General features: G+C 43.1%; 1 protein-coding gene across 2 annotated transcripts in view; it reads left to right on the top strand.

Annotated features, from left to right (window-relative positions):
- The window catches only part of LOC137427358 (uncharacterized), a 153846-nt gene that overhangs the window by 72754 nt on the left and 61579 nt on the right, over window positions 1-19513 (top strand). For both annotated transcript variants that reach the window (XM_068116795.2, XM_078778328.1), the window contains exons 3-7: window positions 3853-4047; window positions 5290-5400; window positions 12216-12278; window positions 14420-14476; window positions 16906-17034. In XM_068116795.2, coding sequence (XP_067972896.2) covers window positions 3853-4047; window positions 5290-5400; window positions 12216-12278; window positions 14420-14476; window positions 16906-17034 — 555 coding nt within the window. The remainder of the gene's footprint in view (window positions 1-3852; window positions 4048-5289; window positions 5401-12215; window positions 12279-14419; window positions 14477-16905; window positions 17035-19513) is intronic.

Genomic DNA, 19513 nt, shown 5'->3' with positions numbered 1-19513 from the left:
TTTCCAATGAGACATGTGTCCATTTTTCTGTGCAGCACTTTTTGAGATGTGGATATATGGAGGTGTAAAGTTTTTCGGTTTTACCAAGATGGCACATGTACCACATGACCTATGACGTCACTACCATTAAAAATTCTACAGGCGGAGGTGCTCCTGTGGTGACATTTTCCTGTCCATCGGTCCTATTTGATTCTTCACCTCCATATTGATGGCTTTCCTCTTCAGCTTGTTAACATGACAAGCACTATCACTCGCAAACCCTTTTCCAGATATGATGGGTTTAACTGAAGGGTTAAACGTGAAAATAAGTGAATAGAAGTGTTGCAGAAATGAGATTAACACGAAGCTTCACAAGTGTTTTTTGTGTATTTAAGCGTGGGGTGGAAGTCTCAACCTCTGAATGGCATCCACTCTGTATTTAACAAAAAAAAACAAAAAAACAAAAATGGTGGTGTAATTTTGCATTTTTTTTTTTTTTTTTTTGCATTGATGGATTTTTGTAAAACAAATAAAGTACTGTATTGCACAGTACCTTTAATATTGTTAAGTTTATGGGGGGTAGGTGAAAGAATACCATAGGAAAGGTAGCACTGTATCGGAAGTAGCATGGACTGTGGATGTGTCGGGGAAATCTCGATGTAAGTAGTAGTAGATGTAATCTCGTAAGTAGGGAAGCTGAAGCTTGAGGTTGTTGAATTGTCCTTCACACTGAGAGAGGGGGTGGGGAGTGAAGCAGTGCTAATTAGTGTAGGGTTTAAGGTTGGTTTTCCCCAGTGTGTGATTTACCCCTGTGATCAATCCCTAACATTTTACAAGCCAGGCTAAGTTGGCCCCATGAACACTTACCGCCGACAAAAGCCATGGAAGGGCCGGTCAGGCGAAGCCCCGACCCAAGGACCTAATAGGCGAAAGCCCGCCCACGAGAGGCAGAGAAATGGACGGTCAAGAAAGGCCTTGAGGCCATGCTCAGAGGGACGTGATTCAACCATGGAATGTGGGTGGGGCGAAGAAGAGGCGAACAATACAATTGGCTCTCAGGAGTGAAGAAGGGGAGTGTGCTTCGAGCCTCGGATCAGACAAGAAGGCGGGATGATATTGGTGTTTTCCGTTCGTGTATTTTTTGGTTCGAGCAGGATGCTGGCCATTCTTGTGGTGGTGGACATTGATTACTGCACAGCGGAAAGGACTCTGGAAGCGCGCAGCAGAGTCCGTGCTTGAGGACAAGGGAACACGGGTTGTGCTCACCTCCCACCTTGTGACCGAGCGCTTTTTGGCATGCGGCGTTTTACGTGTCACGATCTTCCAGCCTGTGGTTTCAAGCATTGTCACTGCCAACCTCCTAAAAGCACCATTTCCACACCGATAAGTACCGGCCGGCCAAAGAACATTTTATTTTTATTTCATCTTTCCCCTGTCTGAAGGTGAATGTCGGAAAAACGAAGGTGATGGCAAGTGGTAAAGGATGTGGTGAGGTGGAAAGAACTGGTATGTGGCCGTGTGCTGTGTGCAGGAAGGGTGTCGGAGTGAACTCCATTCAATGTACAATGTGCGCAGAGTGGGTTCATCAAAAATGTAGTGGTCTGAGAGGGTCATTAACCAGTGTGGCAGCTACATTCAAGTGTAAGGTGTGCACAGAGGGAGCTGCAGATGGAGGAAATGTTGAGTAGAATTCTAGAGACGGCGTGAAGCTGGAAGGTGTGAAATCATTTTGCTACCTAGGAGACATGCTGAATGGAGAAGGTGGATCAGACTCGGCAACGGTTGCCAGAGTGAGATGTGCATGGAAGAAGTTTCGGGAACTGAGTGGCGTGCTGATGAGGAGGAGAGTGTCGTTGAAGCTGAAGGGAAAGGTGTAGGCTGCATGTGTGAGAAGTGTTATGATTTTTGGGAGCGAGACATGGGTAATGAACATAGAGCAGCAACGAAGGCTGGAAAGGGTGGAAATGTGAATGGTTCGGTGGATGTGCAGAGTATCATTGAGAGAGGAGGACAAATGATGAATTGCAAAAGATGATGGGAATAGAGCTTGTGATTGATGCTGTGAAGAGAAACAGGTTGAGATGGTTTGGTCATGTATTGAGGAAGGATGAAAGTGACTGGTTGAGAAGAGTGATGGAAATGAATGTAGAAGGAAGTAGATGGGGAAGACCGAGAAAGACTTGGCTAAAGGTGGTGGAAGAAGAAATGTGGGCAAGGGGGTTAACAAGGGGAGATGCAGAAAATAGGACAAAATGGAGAAGATTGTCAAGGGGCCCACAAGGCTAACCCCTGCTCTAGCAGGGAAAATGGCCTTAAAATGCCTGTTGTTGTTGACCTGACCTGACCTCAACCCCATCGAACACCTTTGGGATGAATTGGAACGCCCTTTGCAAGCCTGGCCTTATCGCCTAACATCAGCGCCCGACCTCACTAATGCTCTTGTGGCTGAATGGAAGCAAATCCCCACAGCAATGTTCCAACATCTAGTGGAAAGCCTTCCCAGAAGAGTGGAGGCTGTTTTGCAGCAAGGGGGGTGGGGGGGGGAGACCAACTCCATATTAATGCCCATGATTTTGGAATGTGATTTGTGATGTTCGGGTGTCCACATACTTTTGGTCATATGGTGTATGTTGACCTCAAAAATAGTTGTTGGTTGAATTCAGTTTGCTGATATGAAACTCCAATTGAAATTTCAACTCTATCGTATGAAAATTGAGGATATTAGAATTGAGCTTTTATTTTTTGATTGATTTTAGTTAGAAATGAGATTTGGTTTGAAATGAGATTTTAGAATTGAAAATTTTTAGAATCAGAAATTGAGGACAAAAATAAACAGGTTTATTAAAGAAAATTCCGGGAACAAAGAAACTCACGATAAACTAAATTCCTAACTTGAGGGACCACCCACACCAGACCCAAACACGGACAAAGGGAAATATAATGATGTAAAAATAAAAGGTGCAATTTTATTGCACCTACCTTAACTCGATTGGTGCGTCTCGCCAGGAATCGTCAAGTTGTCTCGGGCCTTAGCGGTTAAATGTGCTTGCTCTTCCGCACAGGGCGTGGGCGGCAAAAACCAGGCCTCGCTGTGTCGCCCTCACTCTGGGCCTCGCGCGCGAATTGAACGGCCCACGCCTGGCCACTCGCCGTTCCTGCTTGGAAACCAGTGGATCCCAGTTCGTGGCTCTTCCTCCTCACGACCACCAGCAAGACGTCGGCACACGGTCGCTTGTGACGACGTCTGAATCAGAAAGGGCAAGAGTGGCAACAACGACCCTTCACTTTCGTTTCCAGAACGACAAGGCACCAGAGTGGGAAAATGCTGGTCAAAGCCTTCTGAACTCCCCACGTGTAAGAGAAAAAGATGTCGGGAACAGTCTTTTGTTCCTCGGGCTCTGACGTCATCTCAACACGTCTCCGTCCCGACCCCATCGACCCAAAATATTTTTGGGTAAAAAAAGTGCGCGTTCTAGTTAGTTTTATGGTACTCCTTCATACACATCCCCTGTGCATGTGTGTAAGGCCTTCTCACCATTGAATGCCTTCATCCTAAAATTGCTGAACAGGCCCAGATTTTACATAAATATCTAAACTTTGGAATGTTTTATATGTGGCCAAATCAACATTCACATCAACATGTAAAACAATTTACAGTATTGTCTTCAGACATGCAATTTTGTTTTTTTTGAGGGGTGGGGGGGGGGGGCACAGGGTATGTGTTAGTGTGTGGTGAAAGTTCAAAGTACTGTAACTGATTTAAGCAGAAGATAAGGCCTCAAGTACAGAGGTACTTCACATATTGGCACTTTGTCAGTTCGCGGTACTTGGAGTAAACATCAGGAACTCGTATGCTTGTTGCATCTCCAAAAGGTTCACCCACCATGTACGCCCAAGTTGGCTGTGAGAAGGATTCCTGTCATGTGCAGCCGGAATCGGAACAGCAGACTGTGCTCGTGTGTGAAATGAAGGTTGAGGAGCCGGAAGGATTTCCCGAGATTCTGCAGATAAAAATAGAGGAGGTGAACTCCTTTGATCTGGAGGAGGAGCAAAGTGACCAGCCAAATGGTGAGTTGTGTGATTGACATCACTTCTGATGAGATCTGTGTTTGTTTAGTGCACTTTAAAAAAAATTTTTTTTTATAGAGGCTCCTGAAAGACCTAGAGCAGAATGGAAGGGAATAAAATGGAAAGAGGAAACAGCAATAGCAGAGTACAATTGAGATGAAGGGGAGGAGAGAGAGAGAGGACACATGGGGGTGATCAAGCGGCACAGAAGTTGAAGGAAACACAGGAAGAAGAGGAAGGGGAAAGTGCGGATGATGAAACCAATCAACAAACGAAAAGAAGTGAGGTGAGATAGTGAGGTGAAAAAAGAAGAGGTGAAGTGAGGTGAGAGGTTTGGGGAGATCACAATGACCTGGAAAAAGGGAATGCTTTGCAATGGGGTCACTTTGAGGTGAAAAAGATAATGGTTGGATGGGTGGAGGGTGATCTGAGATTGTGATGAACAGCTTTGTTGAAGACTGTGGGATGGTGGGTTGGTGCAAACATTGATGAATTCAATGCATGCGATAATGGATGGCAGTTTATTATACATGTCGAGATTTGAACTCAGACAAGGTATCTCAAAGACGTGTGTGCATAACTCTCAGGTATCTTGCCAGTCCAGTCCTTCAATACAATTCGTCATCAACACGTGATTTTTCCAAGCCACTCCTGAGCTTTGCTCCACTTTCTCACTCTTTTGATCCTTTCCACTCCCACTATCATATGTTCACATGTCATGGCTTTGGCCTATTCATTCCATTGTCTGCATTTGTCAACATGTTAACCTGCCACACTCTGCCGTTTTGTTTTCCATGAGGATTCTTTTGAGGCAAAAAAAAAAATATCAACCAGTCACAAGTTGGATCACAATTGTTTGTAATTTGAGAATAAACGCAGTTTAGTGGGGAAAACCTTCTCTATTTTCCCTTATCTCCATTTTTCTCACCTCTGTTTTGTTGGTTGTGTTGTTGGGTGGTGGTGAAATTCCACTGAAGATGTGGTCAGGTCGGAAGCATCTCATAACATCGAGGCAGTTTATACAGAATGTAATGCTTTGATATCGTAATGTTTTCACTTGACGCCATTCCCGAGAGAAATGTTTTATTTTATCTCCAAGAAAGATTTAACGTCAAAAATATATATATATGATTTTTAAAATTGATTTTAATGCAATATTTATTTATCTATTTTAAGAGTATGAAAACAGCTCTGCATGTGACACCAGACTGCCTGCATTTAAGACAAGTTACTTTTTTCCAGATTTATTTGTGAAAGCGGAAGTGAAAACTGAGCACGACATTGATGTTCACCTGGATCGACCCGAATCCAATGATGCCAAAGCTTCTTTCCTCAAGAAACATCCACATGAAGGTTTCTGTCAATGTCGATACATTTTGATTCGAACAGTTTGATGATGAACTCTGGTGTTAAGAAAAAAAAACACGACGTTATGATTTAATTGCTTTAAGAAATAACCACATGGTAAATCAATTTCTCAAACATCAATTATCCCATTCATTATTATATAAAATATTTTAACCAACAATAATTAATATACCTTGTTGTATCCTATTTGTACAATCATCAATTCTGAGGTTTTCATTTGACACCTGTTATTATAGACTCAAATGGACTTTGTCCAAGATGGGGGTTTATTGATTGGGTCTCGTCCGTCCGTCCACAACCATATCTCGGAGATGTATGGACCGATTTTGTTCATACTTGGTACAACGACTTCCATGATCACATTTCATTCATTTCGGTTTAGTGAACTCGTCAAACACTGGATAAGGCAGTCCGAAGACTGAAATTTGTCGACTTTACAATAACAATAACAATAATAATGAATGAATGATCGTTTTAAGGCCATTTTCCCCGCTAGAGTGGGGGTTAGACTTGCGGGCCCCATGACAATCGTGGTTCCCTGTTTGAGGCAATGTTTTTATGGCCGGATGCCCTTCCTGACGCCAACCCTTCGTCACGCTCTTCGATGCGCAAGGATACGGTGTACTTATTCTAAACCGGGGTACACACCGGGATCATTCATCCCAGCAAGCTGGTACTCAATTTGCCGACCTCGGAAGGATGACAGGCTGAGTCAACCCCCCTGGCGTTAATTCAGCGAACGACCGGGATTCGAACCCAGGATCCTAGGATCCCAAGCCGGCACCCTAACCGCTAAGCCAACACCAGACGACTTTACAATAACAATATTGCATAAAAATAATAATAATCATATAAAATAACTATTCATGTACATATTATGTAAATCAAAAAAGCAGAAAACCAAAGAAGAAACCTGGCTGCTGCTGAACAGTGCCCCCAACAATAAACAAATCGCTCCACAATGCCACTCACAGCTCCCGCGATCAGCTGCAATCAGCTGCAACCTCTCCAACCTCTCCAACCTCTCCCAGCTGATGCAGATGCAGATCAACTTGAGCTGATGATGATGATCTTGAGCTTGAGCTGATGATGACTTGAGCTGCTGATGATCAAGTTGAGATTCCCAACTTGAGCTAATGCAGATCAGCTGCAACCTCTCCCAGCCGCCACATGGAATAGACAAAAGGCTCACGGCAATGAACGAAGCCTCATCTCTCCATCACGCAGCACCCACGGCCTGTAGCAATTCCACCTCATCACCCCATGGAAGGGGCAAAACCAGGCTGCTCCGCACAGCGCCGCAAGCTTGACGACCAGGCAGCTTTTAATTTTACACCTTTTGTGGACTTGACTTTGTCCAAAACAATGGATTTTGTCAAAAACAGGGGTTTATGGATTGGGTCTCGTCCGTCCGTCCGCAAGCATATCTTGGAGTTGTACAGGCCGATTTTGTTCATACTTAGCACAAAGACAACACATGACGGTGTTCATATGCACATCATTTTGTTTCATGTTGCGATCAAAGATGGCCGACTAGTGGCCATTTTAGGTGGAAAAAACCCGATGTTGAACACATCCTCAACCTTTTATCGGACACACGTTTACTGATGTTGTTCAAACTTGGCAGACAGATAATGAATGATGGCTAACATATGCACATCATTTTCTTTCTAGATGTGATCCAAGATGGCCGGTTGGTGGCCATTTTGTTACTTAAAAGTGTCCCTTTCTTGACATGCATGGACTGATTTTGTTCAAACTTGGCACAAAGACTACGCATGAGAGTATACATATGCAGAAGATTTTGTTTTGTAATCAAACCAAAAATGGCTGACTAACGGCCTTTAACCTTAAACTTTAACCTTTGTATCACAAAATTACTAAAACACGGGGGCTATGACATTTTATGTCTTTTTCTTCTTGTTGATTTATTTTACATGTTTATATATGATCTTGGCTCATGGAAAGTGAGGTGACAGAGAAAAAAGGCGAAAAGTTGATATTAGGGCGGTCAGGTCACAGTTGGATGGAAGCAAGGAAGGAGTAACAGCAAGTGCAGAGAGAAGGGGAGGAAATGGTCAACTGAAAATAATAATGTTTTGTTGGGTTGTGGTTGATGTGTCCAGATAATATTTTGGGTGGGGAAGTGGATGGCATGAGATATTGGTGAACTTTGCTACCTTGGTGGAAAGAGTACAATTCAACTATATTTGGCCTCATGTGATCTGAAAAACATACATACATACATACATACATACATACATACATACATACATACATACATACATACATACACAGTAACCTCATCACCAAACAAGGACACTGATGCACCCTTTCAACCAATAGAAGAACATCCAAAGAAATAGGAAAGGTGACGCATCTACTGTACATTAATTATTTAATACTCTTCACAGTAAATGATAAAATATTGACAGAACAACTAAAAATAGTAAAACGGTTTTCCAAGGACATTGAAATGGAATATGGACGAGATAAGTGTGCCAAGTGCAATATTTGTACAAAGCTTTGTGCACATTTGTACAAGGTAAACCAACAAAAACAGACAACATAAAATTTGACCTTGAAACAACAATTCAGCAAATAGAAAAGGACGCATCGTACAAATACCTCGGAGCAGAGGAGGGCCACCAAATGTCATTAACAAATGCGCAAAACAATCGCCAAAGGATACTTGCGTAGAACGAGGCTGATCCTGAAAACGTACGTCTCCCCATGAAACTAAATCAAAGCCATAAACCAGCTTTCAGTACCGATATTCCAATACAACTGTGGAATAATAAACTGGCCCAATCAGAAATAGAAAACTCCTTCCCATCCACAAAATGTTTTACAAACATAGGGGCAAAACCCCTGGTGCTTACCTGGTAGACTAAACAGTACACTGCACTGACTAAGGGTATTTTAAACCAATTTCAATGCTTGCTAGAAGGTAGGGCAGCATGTACAATCGTACTAATAAAATCATCAGATGTGTAACATCAGATGTTAAACAAAGTTCAGAAAATAATACTTATTTTGGGGGGCAACCCACCGCCCCATCCCCCCACCTCGTGTACCTCCTCAGATCCCAATTTTTCCAATGCCTTGAACAACAATTGGTACATCACGGGTGGTGAAGGTTGTGGTGAAGTTTCATCGAAATTGTGTGTGTAGTTTCAGAGAAGAAAGCAAATATCTATTTTGGGGGGTCAAACCTGGACACACTTGGCCCCACCGTAGGCCCCTGAAGGGGCAGATTTTTGTTTTTTTAATGCCGTGAACAAACTTCGCTACATCACGGGTGATAATGGTTGTGGTCAAGTTTCATCGAAATAGTGTATGTAGTTCCAGAGGAAAAAGCGAATTTCTTATTTGGGGGTTCAAACCTGGATCCACTTTGATTTTTTTTTTTTTTATACCGTGAACAAACTTTAGTCACAACACAACAAATATTTGTGCCAAATTTGGTCGCAATCCCATCAGCGGTTTCGGAGAAAACGTTTCAAGTCTTTACGGACAGACTGACGACACGCCATCGCATAAGCTTCCCTGAACTTTGTTCCAGTTGAGCTAAAACCCAGTTTATCCTGAGAATGTAGGAAGGTACAAAAAATATTTGGACAGAGTGGGGATAGACGAAAAAGGTTCATTGGAAAGGCTAATAAAAGGTCAGCTCAACTGGATGGAGAACAAATCATAATAAATGCCCAAGATTTGAAAAAACGTTTCAAAGATTGAAAAACGTTTCGTAACTTTCACTTGGAAAGCTGCATTAACGGTAACACCTTTAAGAAGAAATTCTGTGTGAACCATTCCTTCCATGTCGAATAATGCAATCAGCATGACCTTCACTTGCGATCTCGACTGACGCTCCTTTTTAAGGTCTCGGTGACGCAAGTGTTTTCACTGGGAAGGCTGTGCTTTCATTTTTTCAACACAGAACAGATCAGGACACAACATAACAAAGGGAACAGCAGGTGAAATGGGAAACACTCGTAGCAGGGTGGATTGAGAAGGTAGATGGAGACTAACATACAAGGGATGCATGTTAAGATGAGGGGTAGGGGAAGAACACAAGGCATGGACAAAATGGATATGTAAGCAAATTTTTGATAGGGCAGTCAGTCCACAGTTGGATGGAAGCAAGCAAGGAAGGAATAACAGCAAGTGGAGAGAGAAAGGGAGGAAACGGTCAACTTATAAAAATAATGTTTTGTTAGGTTGTGGTTCATGTGTCTCTAATATTTTAGGTGGGGAAGTGAAGCTTTACATTATTTGCTAACTGGTATCTTTACCCAGGTCAGACTATCCTCTTCAACTAAAGTGTCAACCAAGCTGGTAGTGTCCATTGGTAGTGCTCAGAACTGGCTTCCGGTAGGTTTTATTATTATTTTTTAATGCAGTTAATGGGCATTTCCTGTGCTACTGTCCATGGTGCGGTGCCAAAAAGGATAGATCATTGAGGTTTGATGAACAGGGGAATTATCATAATCCCTTCAACTAGTTAACACGAGGGCCATCCTCATATGGCCACAATTATTCACTCTTACACGACAACCGGCTAAACAAAACTTACTACATGGTGATGGTTCTTACCCGACATCCGGAGCATGTTAATTTACACATCCTACCTGTTCTAAGGTAATCCCTACCCAACGACATAACACAGCCCTCCCCCCCCACCCCCCCGCCCCCACCCCCGGAACAGTGGCCCCGCAAGGTTCATTGCAGGCGCTACCATCCAAGTCTTACCACTTACCGACTCGCACTTAATTAGCCGATTAAATAAATCGGGAGGGCTGTGGGAGGTGAGCCGAAGCTACTTACCTATCCTCCTTATCGTTCTACCCCTTTGAAGAACCATGCAAATATGTACAATCATCAGAATCCTTGTTCCTAACTCCTGGGGAGGAAGAGAAACAACATAGCACACAAAAATCTGCCTTGACCACAAAACTTAACCATTGCAAAAATTCCATAAAAACATTTGTACAACCCCAGTCTACAGACCACGTCCCCCAGTGGATGCCACAAGACTCAACGTTACCTGCGGGACCATCCCAATGCACCCCAAATTTCCACGGGCCCTGTCCTGGTGTTACAGGTGAGTGACGGCTCGGTAGATTTCACCCACATTCATTCAACACAAACCCATAACCACTCAAACACATTTCAATAACCATCAAAACCACAAAAATCATTACAAAGCATGTATTTCACCCCCCTGCAGGACCATGGCATAGATGTCATACACATGTGTGTGTGTTTCTACTATGCAGCAGGGAGGTGCCGTGCAAGCAAGATGGTGAGGGCGCTTCAGGCTGTGGTGCACGCAGTCCCAAAAACAGGTCAACCGACTTACGACTTCCTCACCGCCCCCCCCCCCCCCCCTTAACTCTTGGCCCTGTGACAGCCAAACAGCTCCTTACGCTGTCGTCCCGCTGGGGGTGGGGGGGGGGGTCTCCTCACACCAGGCTCCGTCGCCTCAGGCCTCCGTACAGACTCATGGGTCGCCAAGAGTCCCATACCCCCAAGGCGCCCAAAACAGACACCCACCAACGACGGGCTCCCAATTTCCAGACACCACTGGCTGACGGGGGTAATTACCACAGAGGGGGCCACAGTCACCGCTCCTCCAGAGCTTGAGCCGTACCTGCGGATACGCACACCTTCCCCACCCACAAAATCCACAAAAACATTTCCTCCCCCACTGCCATTCAATTCTCAACCACATTTTCATAGAAGATGTCACAAAAAGGTTCTGCCATGGCCTGACATTGTGTGAAATCCCCGTTCACATTTTAAAACCATTTTTCCCAAACACATATCAAAACACAATTCCACTCATAACTCGACTTCCAACCTCACGACCACATGAAAACACAATACCTCTACAAATAAATTAATAGAATAAATTGCAAGATGGCAATTGTAATTGCAAGTTTGTATGCAATTTGTTTGTATGCAAATTGCAAGAATAAATTGGAATTGCAAGTTTGAGGCCAATTATAATATAGAATAAAATCTTGATGCATGTAACAATTTACACTGTTTGTCAGGTTTGATATTTTATTGTCTTCATTTACATAATACATAAGCACAAATAAGTTCGCTCTTTTTTGCCACTTTACAACACACTTTCAGCACCGGACTCGGACTCTGATAGCTTGAACTTGGACTCGCACTTGGACCAGGTCGGCTCGACTACAACAATGCTTCCCAGCGTGTCTGCCTCCATTTGCATCTCAAGCACTCAGCAAGGAAATATCATCTGCAAAGTCTAAATCTTCAAGGTTGTTCTTCGACCATTGAATCCCTTTTTTACACGTTCCCGTTTGTTTCAAAGAAAATCTATAACTACGGTATTCCAAATAGCAGAAGGACAATATGCAACCTTGCTTCACCAGTGGAAACGGTGAAGAGGTCTGACAAAGCAAAAGAGGAGGTAAGATGAGCAGAAGGTAAGGTGGAGGGTAGAAAGGGTCTTCCAAAAGGAGAGGAAAATGTCAACCAAACATTTTACACCACATATTGCAGTATTTTATTGTTTGTCTTGGTTTGAACCGATCAGTGGGTTTTGTGTTACAAATGTATAAAGAGTAAATGGAGTTCAAAGATTATGTGAACGACTCAAGAATTGACCAATGGGGCAGATCATTGGGTATACTTTTTTAACTTGTTTCAAATAAGTATACATCAGATTGAAAAGCAAACACTTTTTAAACATGTATTGTGAGTTAACGAGTTTGTTTAGAAATGTTCCTTTAAAATTGGGTTTGAGTGCGAGGTGTTATTTTCAGATGTTATTGTGGCTGTGAAGGTGGAATCCGAGTTTCCGGACGAGTACTCCTCACTCGGCAAAGGTTTGAGTGACACAGCAATAACATGAAGATTGTTATTTGATAATTCTCTACTATAAAATGTTTATTAGTCACCTGCCCGGAGGGGGCTATACGTTTCCTCTCAGTCTGTCTGTCAATCTGTCCATCACACCTGTGCTTTTCTGGACTTTTTTTATCCATACCCTTTAACATATCCAACTGAAACTTGGTACATGCCTTTATTATGACTAGGGCATGCCCGTACTATATCTATATCTAAAATTATATCCCCCCCTCTATTTACATGAAATGGTTTGGTTCATGAAATGTTTTGGTCCATTCGCAACGCCAAAGCGAACGGCGAACGCTTTACATGAAATGGTTTGGTCCATGAAATGTTTTGGTCCATTCGCAACGCCAAAGCGAACGGCGAACGCTTTACATGAAATGGTTTGGTCCATGAAATGTTTTGGTCCATTCGCAACGCCAAAGCGAACGGCGAACGGCTTGCGAGTACAGTGACAATCCCCCCGGGGTTTTAATTAGTTTTAAAACGGAGCTTGGCAACCGCTGGCGTTCTTTAGCCGGCAGCTTCGCCCGCCCGAACGCCGTTACAGTACCTTCGACCGCGAGTTGCTCGGACTTCACTTGGCGGTCAGGCACTTCCGCCATCTGCTCGTGCGAGTACAGTGACAATCCCCCCCCCCCCCCCTCTATTTACATGAAATGGTTTTTATTAGTTTTAAAACATAGTTTAACGCCAACATAGCGCCAACATAGTTTGCAAACGTGAAATAAATGAATACGCTCTCAAATGTGCCATCCGAGGCAGAGTGTGTCCGCCACGATAGCGATAGCTCGCTGCTCTCTGATTGGTTGAATCGTTTTTTGGACATAGCTCGGTAAGTAATTGTCCGATTAATATGAAACCTTGAAAAGGCACATCCTCGGGTCCCCAGCAATATACCTGGCAAGTTTAAAGTATATCGGACCCGTGGTTGTCGAGAAACAGCGGTCACAGACAAACAAACGTACAAACGTACAAACATACAAACGTACAAACAAACACACAGAGATTACTGGAATTATAGATAGATAATTTACAGAACAAGTTTGAGTTTCGGGGTTTTTTGCCAACTTTTCACGGAGTTCTGCCCTTTTTGCTTGGAATAAGAACATTCATCGGGATCGGAAGGGAACATGTATTGCAAAGCAATTCTCCCTCTTGTTTGTTTTGCTAACTGAGGTTTCTCATCGATCTTTACCATATGACAGTCATAACTTCTTTATGAGAGACTGTTGGGCTGTGTATTGGTTCGTGTATGACTATATTGGAGGCCAGATGTTGATTGTAAAAGTTGTGGATGGAGTAAAAAAGTGATTTTTCATTATAGTTTGAAATACAACCGGTAGATAGATCGTGAGTGTTATGGCAAGATGTGGATATGGAACGGTCTCGCAGTATTGAGCAGTTTCTAGATCCTTCTCAATATCGAGCAGGTAACTCACATCAATGAATCGTTTCTCAGAGGGAGGTACTTTTTGGAATGCTCGTGAATTACAGAAATCAAAAGGCTGAGCGGAGATGAGAGCCAGTCACCATTTATGTTGCTGTGTCGTGCATTACAGTGTGGTGTCGAGTATAATATAATAGAGTAGAGGAGAGTATAGTAGAGTCGTGTCGAGTAAAACAGGGTGCAGCACAGTGCTGAGCCGTGCCGGCGGGTTTGTGTATTGCTTGTATTTTATCTTTGTCATCAACTCAATTTTGGATTCCATCAGTCTGAAAGTTGGATGTCAATGAATGAACAAACCTTTGGTTTTATGACACAGTAAAATACGTATTTTAGTATTTTTTCATGACACGGGCTCTTGTTATTTTTACCAATGTTCATGTGTAACTGTTAAGTTGATCAAGTGATTGCTGTCTGAAAATCCCAGGTATGTTAGTTATCCTGCTGTGCATGCAAGTACGTGATATAAGGTAGCCGGAAAAAATGGAAATTATTTTAAAAAAAGATAACCCTTCATACCTCTACAATTCTTTTTTTCTTTTTTTTCTTCTTTTTTTTTTTTGTTGTATACAAGATTGAGGCTCGTGTAAGAGCTGGCACATTAAACATACATTAGCACATAAAGCACAAAAAACAAATGGACACGTAAAACAATTTTATTTTTTTCAGACTTGATTATGAAGGTGGAATCTGAGTTTGAGGATGATCCAACGTCTCAGGAGAAAGGTCTGAACCACATCAACATTCTGCTTGTTCCTGTTGCAGACAGCTGTGTGCATGTACATTTTACCCACTGCCCCAACAGTACACATATTACGTACAGTGTACCCCTGCCAGATCCCTCATACAAGAGTAATTAGAGACTTGGCATTTAATATGAAATTTTTTTTTTTGTGGGGGTGAACTTACTTTTCAAGATGTCTTAGAACCAAAATTTCATTGGAATTATGTTGAAATTGTTCAAGATTTTGTTAATGTGACCTTTAAAATAAACAAAAACCACATTTGACATTTCGAAACAAATAAATTGATCCTTGAAAGTGATGTAAACTGACATCGCACTCAATTCATGGACAGTACTGTGTTAAACTTCTGTACGTTTTCCAGAAGTATCTCTTTATTTTGCACATTAGCCAAAAATTTTTTAACAAAAGTTAAATTACGACTGGGATTACGGACAGTAAAATTACAGTTCAGTACTTCGTGTAACCCCCACGAGCATTCAGGAGAGCACGTACACGTTGAGGCATGCTGTTCACGAGATTTGCCAAGGTTTGGACAGGAATCGCTTGCCATGTAGTGACAATAGCCTGCTGCAATTCATGCACAGAGGTCGGCTGCTGGTCCAAGTGGTCGATTTGACGCGTTAATTCTGCCCACAAGTTCTCTATCAGATTCATATCCGGGGACATGGCAGGCCACTCCATATGCTCTACACCACGGTCAGCAAGAAAGTGTTGGATCATGCGAGCACGATGAGGCCGTGCATTGTCATCTTGGAAGACAAAGTTTCCTCGAAAGGCTGCACGAGCAAATGGAAGCAATATTTCTTCCAGAATGGCCCTGTACTTGAACTGGTTCAGGTTTCCATTCAGAACAACCAGGTCAGTTTTGCCCCCTGCATGAAAAGCAGCCCAAACGGTCACCCCACCACCTCCAGCTTGGACTCTTGGCACTATACAATCTTTGTTGTAGGCTTCATGGACTTGTCTGCGCACTCGGACGCGGCCATCTTGACGATAGACCAGAAATCTAGACGTCACTGAAGATCACGTGATTCCAGTGTCCTGGCTGCCATTGACGGTGCTCTCTGGCCCACTGCAATCGGCGCTGGCGGTGTTGTCTGGTCAGGCATGGCTTTCTCAGGGGACGCCTGGCACGATAGCCTGCTTGAACCAGTCGTTGGTTGACTAGCCTTCTGGATACAGGCACATTTGTCAGTTGCTGCCACTCAGCCCTAAGCCGATTAGCTGACTTGGTACGGCCATTGCGGACTAACTGGTGCAGCTGCGATCATCCCTCCTTGTGGTTCTGCGGGGACACCCCTCTGAGCATTTCGTTTCAGGATCTTTGACACCTGACCTTGAGTGATGCCATACTGCCGAGCAATAGCACGCTGTTTCATGTCGTAATTTCGTAAAGCCACCACTCCATGACAAACAGCATTGTCGAGTTGACGGACCATCTCCAAAGGAAGCGGCAATAACTTTTGGAGACGTGCAGCAGTTGTTTTCCACTAATACAGAACGCAACAACCCTGTATACCCGACTGTGAAGCCAATCGTCAAATGCACCTGTCCGTACATTTTGCCACGCCATCTGTGATATAATCCTGTTGTTGACTTCTTGCTGCGACAGACAATCGGTGACATGGTTCTTTTAACAAATAAATCACCAAAGTGTAAAATAAACTCACCAGATTGATATACTGAGTTAAGAAAGTAAACCCAAGTCAAGAAAAAAAGATTATTCCATATTAAATGCCAAGTCTGTATATCTAACTCAAACACAGTCTATACTATTCTTACCACATTCATGCTGTGGAATTTCCCCTCTCCCCCTCCCACATCACAATATAATGATAAACGATGAGGTAAGCAGTATATGTATATGAGAGGCATCAAAAAATGCTAGGTTTCCTTGAACAAAGCAAAGATGTGCGAGAATAAGTCTGGTTGTAAGAGTGGGTATAAGAGGTGGTATCACCTGCAGAAGCAGGAGGAGTTAAAGGGTGATGGTGAAAAGTGACTCCGTGTTTAACCATGCTGTGGCAAATGTTTGAGACTTTCATTTTTAGCAAAGGTGCGTAGTGAGGCGGAGATAATAATCCCTGGGCATCAATTAAGAGTTCACAGAACAATTATTACAAAACGATGGAATGCATCCAGATGTTATGCATCAGCGAGACCACCAAATTGTCATTTCATCATGCACTTCCTCTATTTTCTGACCACCCTGCCCTTTCATATTATTGGGGGTTTTTTTTCTTCCATTAACCCCCTCCTGTGTTGACCTCTTTGGTTAAGTGGGAAAATTAGTTTGACTGTTGTAGACCCCGTGCGTTTCTCTCCACTACTTATAATGATTGTTTTGGTTTAGATTTACTTGTTTATCCCTTCCTTTATTGTAAAGAACTGTTGTCACATGTTTTGCAGGTGAAGCTGAAGTGGTGAAATCGGAAACTTTCCAAAACAACCTTCTTCAGACTTCCCAAGATGCTTTGAAGCAGGAATTGTGTGATTCTCCACCCACGGTGCCAAGCAAAGCTGTTCAGCTGATTGAAGGCAAGACGAGATCTCTGTACATCACATCTCATTGTGTTTACTTGTTTTGTTTGTTCTTTCACACTTAAATAATTTTGTTTCGAACCTTACAGAATAAAAGGTCGATTTAAATTGTTTTCACTAAAATGGCTTGTTCATGTGAATGAGGAACAACTGTTTCACATAAAATACATTCGCAGGGGATTTGTTCCTGGAAAAATGCCACAAATGTGGGGAATTGCTTCAATGGAAAGAGGGCGGATAGGTTCCCGGCGGTTCCTGATTCACGAAAAAAATCCCATGAACTTCGAGGGGAAACAAATCTCCGAACATCGAGGGGGGAAAAAAATATCCAAACATCGAGGGGGAAGAAAAAATCTCCGAACATCGAGGGGAAAAAAATCTCTGAACGTCGGGGAGGGAAAATCGCCGAACGTCGAGGGGGGGGGGGGAATCCCCGAACGTCGATGGGGGGGGGAGTCTCCGAACATCGAGGGGAGGGGGGGGTGGATAAATCCCTGAATGTCGAGGGGGGGGGGAGAAATCCCCGAACGTCGAGGGGAGATGCTGCGAATCTTTTTCGCCATTCGTGGATTTTCCTCGGCATTCGCGGCATTTCACTCGGCATTGTTTCAATGGGGAAAAAAGGGACAGCGAATAGATGTGGTGGAGTGTTTTCATTCTGTCCAGTAACTCGCAGGGAATGCCGCGTTAAGCCGAGGGGAATGCTGAGTGAAATGCCGTGAATGCCGAGGAAAATCCGTGAATGTTGGGCATTGTTTCAATGGGGAAAAGAGGGACAGCTAATAGATGCGGTGGAGTGTTTTCATTCTGTACAGTAACTCATGGGGAATGATGTGTTAAGCAGCTGGTGGGATTTCCCAAGAAGCTATGCTCAGTGTGAATGGTGGGACATCCCGCATAGCTCGCTTGTAGCGTGGCTAAAATATTTTTATGTGGCCGCGAAAAGCCATGAAAACATGAAGCACAGAGCTGCGAATGTTGAAGCAGGTCATGCTCACAGCTCATGTAAGATATGTTTTTTGCATGTCCAGTTGCTTTGTGCCTGGCTGGTGGACGATATGATTTAGAACTTTAATGTTCGCGCCTCATGGGAAAAAAACATTTTCCCCTAAAAAAAAAACCGGTAATACGCAGGACACAGGTCCGCGGATGTATAAGCAGGTGACAATTTTTTAACCGCGAATACACAGAACCCGCGAATGTTGGGACCACAAATGTTGGGACCTCATATGTGGCTGAAACTCATTTTTACCCTTGTCAGAGGAGAGGGTATTCCATTTGAGTCCGTTTGTTTGTCCGTTTGTTTGTCTGTTTGTTTGTCTGTCTGTTTGTTTGTCTGTTTGTCCGCACATAATAAATATGATTTTCTCTGCAACTGTTGGTCCGATTGACAGGAAATTTTCACCATAGCTGCAACTCCACCTGTATAATTTTTAAATGAGAATTATGAGTCATTGGTCACGTGGTTCGGCCGCCATCTTGGAAAAACCAAAAAGCTTTGCACCTCTATATCTCCGAAAGTGCTGAATAGAAAAAATTGAGACATGGCTCATTGTAAAGAGCTCTCCATGGGGAATAAAACATGTTAATGATGATGTCATAGGTGCCGCCATTATGACGTCATAATTCGACAAGTACAAAACTTCATCCAATCAAGATGAAATTTCTTGAGCGCCATGTCGGCATAAACTGGTGGAGAAAAAAAATTAATGATGACGTCATTGGTCACGTAGTTCGGCCACCATATTTCTTTTAACACAAAAGCCTTAAAAACCACTGAAAATACATCCTGGCAAGGGTTTGCAATCTCGGATTGTTCTTTTTCTTGTTACACTTGTAATCAGTGATAACTGGCACAAGGCATCTTCCAGGACTGGCAAACTCCTATGTGTCAGAAACTCATTTTTACGAAAAAGAATGAAGAGACGAAAATAAACTTTTGAAGAGGAAAAGGAAGAGCAAATTATAATAGAACTAGCAAAGGTACCCATCAATGACGAGGGTTCGTAGATGTCTCACTTGAAATGAGAAATTTATTTTGGAGTGTGTATTGGTAGAAACACATTCAGTGTAAATATTCTGTGAGCAGATGTCACAATGGGTGTAGCTGGTAACCTCGCCAACCTCGTTCGATTCTACCAGTGAAGATTTCCAATCCATACTTGTTGTACCTCCGAAGTACTGCTCGGGAGTGAGGGTGATATTATGAAAGCTCAGCTGGGAAATGGGTTTAGGCATGTTTTGGGCCTACAGCCTGATGGAAGATCACCAAAGTTCTTTCAATACCAACCGACCATCTCCAGGCACCTATTCCTCTCCACATTGTTCCTTCAGCTCCTGACCTTCCCCCTCTCTCTGTACTCCCCATAGCTTTGATTTCAGCCATTTCCATTGGGGATTTCTCACAGCATTTCATTCTGGTTTCCCATTTGATCCATTGATCAGTAGATTGTTTCACTTTTCAACATCAGTTTTG

This window comes from Myxine glutinosa, chromosome 5 (assembly GCF_964187855.1).
Source record: "Myxine glutinosa chromosome 5, kmMyxGlut1.1, whole genome shotgun sequence".
NCBI lineage: Eukaryota > Metazoa > Chordata > Myxini > Myxiniformes > Myxinidae > Myxine > Myxine glutinosa.
This window is presented reverse-complemented; position numbering and strand designations above follow the sequence as displayed.